We start from the raw sequence: 10,807 nt of genomic DNA, 5'->3' as shown, positions 1-10,807 counted from the left end.
CAGAAGTGTGTAAATGTTGTGGGCGTGTGGTAATCGATAGAAGATGGTTACAAATGATCAACGCTTTGGTGAATCCTAATGTATACTGTACTGTAGCCAGTCACATTTAACGTTTGTTATATTGTAGTGTGTGTGTGTGTGTGCGCGCGTGTGTGTGTGTCTGTGCGTGTATGCGTGCGTGTGTGTGTGTGTGTGCGTGTGTGTCTATGTGCGTTTGTGTCTGTGCGCGCGCGTGTATGTGTATGTGTAGTGTGTGTGTGTGTATTGTAAAGAAAGTACACGATTTACTTCCTGAATTAGTCATATTTCTTTATTTTCCTTATCTAAGAGTCCGCCAATGGATCCAGAACTGGAGCGACAAGATTTGATGATTTCTCTTTATGATCCCCCTGAAATAATGCAATGTTGTAGATACTTAAGCATTCCAATTGCGTTGTTATCGATTCCTCTTTCTTACCCGGCTGCCATCAATCAACCCCTGTAAAACTTGCGATGATAAACGACCAAATTAACATCTCGAGGAAAACAATAAAATTGAACGTCTTGGGAAATTAATCCGCGTAATCATATACGGTTAATGAGCCAACAAAACAGTCGGAAGCAATTGTCATTTAAGACAACAGCTTAAAAGATATGCTCACAGTAAATGGCCTGATTAACAGTTATAAGTGCTGTTGTTCATGTGTTCAATTAGTGTTGTAACGATCGGAAAGAGAAACAGCGACGGCGTGATGTGTAAAGATTGATAACAGTATTGCATGGCAGGCCGCAGGCATAAGTTTACATATTTCATATCTAAGAGCATATAACAACCGAATCCATTAACTGCGACCTTCCTAGATTGGCGGAGAACATTCCATTTTAAACCTTGTTTTTTGTGTGTTTTCTTACTTTTCTGTATAACATAAAACGTGTATCGCCTTGAGAAAGAAAATATAAATTTTGTGCAAGCTATGAAATGCCTGGCTGGTTGTTATTTATCCGCTCATACCGGGATGGACCCCTACTGTTGATTTACCAAAACTAGAACACTTTCAAGCATAGAACGAAGTACTTTCTGCTTTCATCTTATCTTTAAAATGATGGTTCATTCCGATTTATGTTTTCAACATTTTCTTTCAGATAATAATTGTTGGTGAAATTAGCAATGGAAGAAGAGACGGTCTCACTTATTGTAGAGGGCGAAGAGATTCTTGTCGACAAACAGACATTGACGGATCGCAGTCAGTATTTTCGCGCCATGTTCGCCTCGGGCATGCGCGAGGCTTCCCAGAATTCCGTGGTGCTACATGACGTCACAGCCAACGTCATCAGAGAATTACTCAACTTCTTTCGAACCGGTCAGCTGACACTCGACCAATCAACGACCCAAGAAATCCTGACGACTGCGATATTCTTGCAAATGGATGACGTCATCAACCACGCGAAGTTGAATCTATCGGTTGAGAACGCGGTTGAAATGTTCACAGTTGCCAACGTTCATTTTCTTCCTGACCTTGAGAAAGCTACTTTTAGGTATCTCAGTAGAAAATATCTCGAGTTGCTTAAATCTGAAACTTACGATAAACTGACAGAAGAACAACATGAAGCTATTCTGTCTCTCAGATTTGGCGGGAAGGACACGATATGCACCATCGGGTCGTACGACAGAGACGTCCATCTTACTCAAGATACCCCTCGTACTACGCACCTATTGGACGAGAACAGTGGCGAGTGGACGCCATATTGTGACGTCCCGTCATCCTTTTCGACCCACGCATGCGGAGTAGCTGTTCTACACAACTATCTGTTCCTCACGGGCGGTTTCACGTCATTCAAAAGTGATCAGATGCAGAAGTCTTCCCTATGCTTCGACGTACTCACCAACAAGTGGAGGCCATTCCCTGCAATGACAGAACTGCGAGCTAACTTCGCCTTTGTTGGGCTTGGAAACACTCTTTACGCTATAGGCGGCAATAAATTATATACAGGATCGACTGACACTAAGGCATTAAACTCGGTGGAAGCCTATGATCTACGTAAAGGATCCTGGAAACAACTCGAACCGCTACCGACTGATATGATACGACCGTGTGTAGCCGTTTGTATGGGGAAGATATACATTACGTTGTCATTTGATAATGGTGAAAAGCTCTACACACTTTTACAATGTACTGGTCAATGGAGGCGAGTTAGTACAGTTAGGAAGAGTCGTTTTGTCTTTAGCATGGCCTCCGTTGATGAAACGCTGTACCTGATTGGTGGAAGGCCTGGTGATTTTACGTGCTATAATGTAAGCACCGGCCAATGGTCGACCTTGTTTAAAACGTATTCAGAGCAGTACCTAGACGATTGCATGGCTCTTGGTGATACTTTGTATATGGTGAGTTCGAACGCGACGCAATGTTACAATGTAAAGTCGCGACTATGGGATTGTTACAGAATCCCTGGGTCTCCCACCAATGGATACATGAGGACCAGGATTATCAATATTCCTCAACGTTCTCTTGGTAGGTTAAACTTAGACGATGAGTAATTACATTCTAGAAGGAGACAACCTTTACTATGTAGAAATAGGTAAATATATCAACGAGTTTTTAGATCTAAGGACTAATGGTGTAAGTAATAGGTTAAACTTGATATTTTGAATTATTCATAAACTTGTACGTAGGTTAATTATTTTGTATCCGATTGTTTGCTTGCATGTATAATTGTAGAAGACCTTGCGAAAGTCGCTGTACTTCTGTTATGTCAAAAGAGATTGTCGTTAGTAACACCCTTAGTTATCTTCAGAATTAGGATCACCATTATCACAATCAACATGATAAACCATTGTAGCATCCGTATGATTATGATTATCATTATATTTTCTTTTGCAGAGGCGAAACATTACTTAGTATGAAAAATCGATATTCAAAGAAAAAATCACTATTTATCGATCTGATAGCATATATATTAGGCTAAAATAGCAAAAGGTATTGATTGTAATAGAAAGGAAAATTTAAATCAATAGCAAAATGAACAGTTAAAAAGAGTAATTCATCGAAAAAAGAAATCAAGCGAGACATTCAAAGGGAGAGAAAAAACACAGACACACACATATGGAAACATGGACATACACACAATCACACACACGCGCGCACTGACAATCACACACACACATTCTCTCTCTCTCTCTCTCTCTCTCTCTCTCTCTCTCTCTCTCTCTCTCTCTACTCCCCCCCTCACACACACACTGACACAAGCACACACACACACACGCACGCACACGCACGCACACGCACGCACACACACACAAACACACACACACACACACACACACAAACACACACACACACAATCAGCTCCACCACGCACTGCACGCATGCACTGTAAGCCCAGTATGCTATTTCAAGTCACGGAAATTCCTCTCTCCACATAAGATGATTGGGTAATAAATCACAGCATTGTTGTCACTTGTGCCTATTTCTTGACACTAAAACATTACCACGGGACTACGTGGCTCTCCTGATGTATCGATCTTGCGTCATTACTGCAAAACTCTAATCGATCAAAAGCCACACTTGAAACCGCCAGATTACTATCATTGCCTATTCTAGTTTATTGGTCCGAAATTACCCGTGCAATTGCAGTCAGTGCTGAATTACTGCAGGGTTTACAATCACATGATGCACAATAATACACAAGGTAAATATTTGCATCACACTTGCACTAGTTGAACACACTGAAACGGTTTTGAGATTATGTACAGTATCAACACGTGGGAAGCAGATAAGCATGAAACTTTCTGTACTACTTAACGAATAATTACATGGAAGTTAAATACGTTTCAAACAGAAACGGCGTATAATGATCAAATCTTAGTTGTCATACGTAAGAGCATGCCTGTGGTGTTATATTAATCTAGATTTCTGTTATAAAAGACACATGTATGGATTTGTTGGTTTACTTCGTAGTACTTTCAGTCAATGAATACAGGATTGACCACAATTCGTTATTCGTTTTTCTTTACAAATGATATTTGTTTCTTGGATGAGATGACTTCGGATAGACTCCCTGCTCAAACGTCTTACTTTTAGGTAATGTTGGTGCCATGGCAACTGGTTTAAACTCCGTGATCAGTGCGTTCCGTCGGCGTCTTTCCTTTGGATGTTTTTCTACGCAAGTTTCAGGCTGTTGGACCACATCATCATCTAGCGTCTCCTTTGAAGAGACTGCAGTAGGGTCAGTTTCAAGCCTTTCTTTGAATATGCCTTTCTTTTGGTCCATATCAGCGTTGTCATCTGTACGCAAAGTAAAGTTTTTCATCGAAACAACAGTCGACTGCGTTTGTGTCTGATCATGACCATCAATGTCCGGCAGCATTACTGACGACTTGGATTCTTCCCTGGTCACATCGCTGTTGCGTGGTTCTGAGCAAAGCCGCCGCTGACTTTCCTCGTTGCCTTGTTGTACGCCCGTGTTTCGACTTGAAACGGCGGCGTTGTCGGCATCGCCTTCCAAAGACGTCGCACTAAGTGCAGAGGATCGATACTCTGCTGACAGCTCGCTAGAATCCGGTGGATTCTTCTCTACAAACGGTCCAAATGCGACGCCGTGATCGTAGCGAAGCTGTTGCTTTGATGACTTCCTGTCCACCGGTCCCCAGTCCGTCTCGTTTGTGTAGAAGGTCTGATCAGGCTCCTTACCGGCATCTGAAATAAAAGAAATATAGCATGTATCAATTTTCATAACTAGCATTTTATTGTGTTCAACTTTGTCTAAACTGCCCAAATCCTAAAACCCGATGTTCTTTTCTTAGTCATCGTCTTTGGAATATGTTTAGCAAAATCTCTCTGCAGCTCCAAACTTATTTCACTTCTTTCCGAGCACAAGAGCTATTTATCGGACACAAATCGTGACCATAGCATGTACAGAATACTAGAATACGATATACAAAAACTGAAAGTTTGCTGTAGCAGCAAGGTCACATACTAGAAGGGCCCAAAATTGACTGTAACCTTTCTTTTCCCACTTACCCACAAACCTAATACGATTACAACACATTCAGAAGATCTTAAGTTATGGTGACCACAAACATCAGGACACAGACACGCATACCAAAAACAATACCTTCATCTTTCATGAAGGTAATTGCTACAGAAGGGGTCGTCAGGCTGGTCCTGTCAGGTCGCATCGGCGCCATCTTACTCCAAATGTCGACGTACGGCTCCGCAACATTGCGGACCTTATGGACAAGATGCTAACGTTAGACTGAAGTGACATGAGCTGTACTAGATGTATTAGATGAAGGTGAGACACTTAGGGAATAACATACACACAGTATAAAACGTACTTAAACAATTGGGTATGTTTCGTAAATGGACAGACATTTCAGGTAGAATCTACTGTCTCTCGTCAGTGATTAAGTCAATGACCAAAGGTAGTGGATGTTACTAGAAACGTCTAAAAATCCATCTGGCTGTGTAAGTACCTTTTGTATCCTGGCTATTGTTAATAGCTTTATTTGTCATAGTATGCATAATGGAATCTAGGACGACAAGTGGTGTGTTCTATGCACATCACTATTAAAATTGATAGTGAATAAAGGATCAAACCATTAACAAGTTAGACACAAAATATCACTTGTTGTGTCTTGAAGCAAAGTTTCATTGTATATATATATACGAAATGATCAAGCTCATGAGATGATTTTTCAGGTAAGGTACAGATAAAACTTGTTGATCCATTCCCCATTCTCATGGTACAGTTGAAATTGCAATTGCTTTCATCAGTGCCTTACCTCATGGTCGACCTCAAATCTGGTGTGTGCTGCCTCAGGGACTGCTGCAGTTACTTGGCCAGGTGATAGGGGGAGTGACATCGCCTAATGATGGAAATCAAACACTTTTAAAACTAAAAATGATAAAAGTGACGCTTTGAAGGGGGAGAAAGAAACAGCATATAGAAAAATTTTGTTTCGTTCTGTTTCTAAAATTGAGACGATTTGTATAAAGGTCCTTGCCTCGTTCTTGTTTCCACATTGGTCATCTGGGTCCTCAAGAATGACTGCATTTCTTCGGAGAGTCGGCAGGAGGAGTGGCAATGCCTTGGTGCAAAAAGTAAAGAGTTGTTTAGTACTAAGGGTATGGCCTGTAAATCTGCAAAAATAGCTTGTTTCCTTAAAACATTTAGATTTCTTCCTGTGATAGGTCTACGTTGTGTTTCATGTTTTGCGTCTTAAAAAATTGGCACTACCTTATAGCAAACTTTCCTTAATATCAATTTAACGTATACTCTTTTTCATTTCTTGAGGAGCTCAGACCGGCCTGCAGGTCACTTTTCATTGAGGTCATGAGGTTAGAGGTAGGGAGCAGGAAAGCTGTTACAAAGACACGCAAAACTTGATTGAAGTCCTAATAAGTCTATAGACACGTATAATTACACATACTAATACTACATAGCTTTAACCGCTGCAAATCTCTTCTTGATGCATTTAGTCACGATACATTAGTACTTAGCACTTTACATAATCTCTCAGTGGCGGAGGTTAATGACCCCCAAAAGTCTGGCGAATACATTGGTACTTACTTCAGTGGTATCAATCTGCTGGGTTCGCGAAGTAGTCTTCTTTTTGCCGCAAACAAGCGCGGCCAAGCGAGGTACCCCATTTAGGAAATGCTTTAAATAAAGTATTTAAGTACATGAAATTCAAAAGCATAACTTACTTCTTTTTCCACACTCTCCAACATTCGCAGTGGCGGATAGTGTATTCTGGGATTTTTAGGGCGGGTCGAGACCATAACATCAGTGGCTGCATGTTGACTTTCAGCAGGACAGCTGCTGAGTGAAGACTTCTTCTGTTTTCGCATCTTATCCTGCCATTTTTCTTTAAGACATTCTTGCTGCGTCTTGGTTGCCGAGAACGCAGGAGTGTCCTTCCTTTGTCTACAGGCTTGAGTTTGAAACGTTGCCTTCTGTCCGAAACTGCAGAATGTTTGCTCTTCGTGCGGGACTCTCATCACCAACCTGTTGCTCGCCCAGATAGGAGGCAGCTTGGTCGTCCGGGCATCATCGGAGGGTTGGAGCGTGGTTTGTCGGGAGGCGGTGCAGCTTGCCACCGAAGCAACCCTCCGTCTCGACGCGCTGACATCTGTCGATTTCTTCCGTTGCCGCTGAATTTTTCTCAGCTCGGATTCCGGAAAGGTTGAACCGCGAACGCGGGATTTGCTATCCTCCATGTTTTTTCAAACGCTTCCGACGAGACTTAACAATCCTGTCTACTCTGTTCTGGCTGGTAATGTTTCACTCTATCATAACAAAACCGTTGGCGGCTTGTGCAAATCACGGTAGCGATATCTTCCCTGTCAATACGGCGGGAATTGCTACAGGTTAGAAGACTTTAACAATCCCGCCTATTCTGCTCGCAGTTGAAAGATTTTACGATACCATGTATCACCCTAGGAACCGTTTATGAATCACAGTAGCGCCCCTTTTACTCTGTTGCTAATGTATCGTTAGACAGCTGAAATTGCCACAACCTTCGATGAAACCAGCTGCCAGTCTGTAGGAGGCACTAGAATCCCTCGCTCGTTCTAATTAGACTGTTTGAACGGCAGCTGAACAAGCCGAATTGACACATATGTACACGCTCGGTCCCGAGTGTCAAAAAACATCATTTACACAATCATAGTCAAACAAATGCGTCCAGAAGCTTTTCATCCACGGCAAAGAAAAAAGAATCAAATAAAAGGAACGATAAAGGTGTTAAAAGCTTTTGCTGGCAATGTATGACTCTGACTTAAATTGATGACTGACGATGTATGTGAACGCAGTCAATCTCACGTACACAGCAATCAAAATGTATTTTTGGACTCCTCTATGATCTATTTTTAAGTCGTTACTTTAGATGACGCGTATGGAGAATATTTATGAATAGTTTATATTTAGGGCACTAAGCAGGGCTGTTCAAATCAGATGTTCAGACTTAGCCGTGGTTGAAAATAGACGTCTTAAATCAAGTCTGATGTGCCTTTTATGTTCTTGTTTGAACGGGTTTAAATGTACTATCCAGTTTATATAGCATGAGGCTCACGTAAAGAGCAATTAAAATGTATTTTTGAACTCAAATATGATCTTAGTCCTATCTTAGATGCAGCTTATGAAGGACATTTTGCGTAGTATATATTTAGAGTGCTCAGCAGTACTGTTCAAATTATATGATCAGACTTAACCGTAGTTGAAAATAGAACTCCGGAGTACGCCGTAAATCAAGTCTGATGTACTTTTTATGTTCTTATTTGAACTAACGCATCACGTACAGAGCAATTTAAATGTATTTTTGAACTCCGCTATGATCTATCTTTAGTTAGTCGTTACCTTCGATGGCGCTTATAGAGTATTCTTCAGATGGTATATATTTAGGACCCTTCAACAATGCTAGCTAATAATAGTTTCTGATTTAATCGTAGTTAAAAAATAGAACTCTTTAGAGTACGTCGTAGAAAGGTCTGGTGTACTTTTTATGTTCTTGCTCTTTGGATTGGAGTTATTCAGTACTCCAGACAAGTTCACGCAGACACAGGTATGCACACACACACACACACACACGCACACACACACGCACACACACACACGCACACACACACACACACACACATACACACACATAACAACCGATGTACACACAAACACACACACACACGCGCAGCCATCGTGAAGCAAATTTACTGATGATTTTTCACTATTTCAAATGAGTCTCTGCTATTCCAAGTATACTAAGCAACAACTGCAATGGGTGTATCTCTGCATTGTGTTTAATGCAACTTTTTGCATGTTATTCACTCAACACAATCACAAAGAATGTCTAATAATGTGAACTAATATTAGAGACAGCAGAAGCATTAACATCACTCGTATGTGGCAATGCCTTGTGCAAGATCTTCAGTACCATGACTATGTAGTGCTTGTCTGTTATCCGATCATGTTCAGCTTTCGTCCTGATTTCTAATATAAGGACGGTTAGAAAAGTGAACAAATGTTGGACATGGCTGAATAGTAGCCTAGACAATGTAGTGCAGTAAAAGTATTGTGTTAAGAAGTTTTGAGTACATGTGATATATCTGAGAAACGTAAATATTCTAGCAAAATAATTTCGGTGAATATATATATACGGTGAAGAAAGAGAAGATAATTATTCTTAAAGGTAACGATATCATATACGGTTGCTACAAATGATCTAAACGTATGCATACTAGTTCTGAGTTAAGAATTAATTTTATTGGCATCTGACCATCATAGGTTATATACATGTACATGTACTACTGAGCTACCATAAATAGGAGAAATAATTGCAAACAACAGTTACTGTGTACGATGGTAAGATAGTAACAAGTAACATTAACCTAGTACATGCTTATACCTGATCAGACTCGACTATGGTCTGCACAAGACGATAGAGATATCCACTACATTAGATATGCCAAAATAAACACTTTTATACTCAATCTCTAGGATTTGATTAAGAGTAAGAGGGTTGCTAAAAAACACATTATAGAAGTGATATTTGATTTGCGTTACAGTTCGTATAACATTACCTCTATAACCATTAAAACTGTTTTAAAGCCTTCAGTAATATTGGTGATACTGTACTTTATATGGTTCATTTTGAGTGTTTATCAAGTCGAGATTTGTCAAATAAGAAACAAATTCATAGATGGATAGTATTTGCTTTGAACTATCGATAGATTGTGTACCCTGTATGATTCTTAAACGTTGTAAGGTAATCATTGTGTCCAAAGGTAGGTATGTCAATGCACATATTTTCAGTGGGACACAATCACATCAATTTTTCTTGCTCGAAGAGTAGGTAGAGTATGTTTTATGTACATACAATCAGGTCAAGACAGAGTTATAATATATATCATAATACTAAAGGCAGGGCATAGTCAATGTGTATGTATTTAGGCCAAGGAAGGATATACTATGATGATACTGAGTTCAATTTAGCTCTGTAACGGAAAATGATCCTTGTGCTGCTATGAACAACGCACTTTGGGGATATGTTTATTAGCCACGTATTTTATTCGCCTTTATTGTTTTCTTTTATTCCATCCCCATCAAAAGTTCTCACTCACTTTGTCGTAAAGTAAAATTTCCCTTCAGTCTTTTACGAAATGAGATCTAGAATGCCTTTATACGGTTGTTAAGCTGAGGGCACTTTCATCAGAAAGGAGTTTTATGTTCTCCATGCAGGTGATTTTACATGTGTTTTTGGCACTTTTGCCACACATTCCCCAATTTGCGTAGGCTTTGACTTATCCTCAAGAATTTGGTGAACTCATTGTTGTCCATTGCTTTGGTCACACTCCCCCAATTTGCTTAGGCTTTAACTTATCCTCAAGAATTTGGTGAACTCATTGTTGTCCATTGCTTTGGTCGCACTCCCCCAATTTGCTTAGGCTTTAACTTATCCTCAAGAATTTGGTAAAATCATTATTGTCCATCGCTTTGGTCACACTCTCCCAATTTGCTTAGGCTTTAACTTATCCTCAAATATATGGTGAACTCATTGTTGTCCATTGCTTTGGTCGCACTCCCCCAATTTGCTTAGGCTTTAACTTATCCTCAAGAATCTGGTGAACTCATTGTTGTCCATTGCTTTGGTCTCCCAATTTGCTTAGGCTTTAACTTATCCTCAAGAATATGGTGAACTCATTGTTGTCCATTGCTTTGGTCGCACTCTCCCAATTTTGCTTAGGCTTTAACTTATCCTCAAGAATATGGTGAACTCATTGTTGTCCATCGCTTTGGTCGCACTCCCCCAATTTGCTTACGCTTTAACTTATCC

At 40.3% G+C, this 10,807-nt stretch overlaps 1 protein-coding gene across 1 annotated transcript; it reads left to right on the top strand.

The window, feature by feature from the left end:
* Positions 1-1,147: 1,147 nt before the first annotated feature.
* LOC136424583 (kelch-like protein 42) lies at positions 1,148-2,876 on the top strand. Its single transcript, XM_066413195.1, has 2 exons — positions 1,148-1,918; positions 2,859-2,876. Exons 1-2 carry the CDS (start codon positions 1,148-1,150, stop codon positions 2,874-2,876), a joined length of 789 nt encoding a protein of 262 aa, XP_066269292.1.
* The last annotated feature ends 7,931 nt before the right edge of the window (positions 2,877-10,807 follow it).

Source organism: Branchiostoma lanceolatum, chromosome 18, assembly GCF_035083965.1.
Source record: "Branchiostoma lanceolatum isolate klBraLanc5 chromosome 18, klBraLanc5.hap2, whole genome shotgun sequence".
NCBI lineage: Eukaryota > Metazoa > Chordata > Leptocardii > Amphioxiformes > Branchiostomatidae > Branchiostoma > Branchiostoma lanceolatum.
Note: the sequence above shows the minus strand (reverse complement) of the source record. Positions and strands in the feature narration are given on the sequence as shown.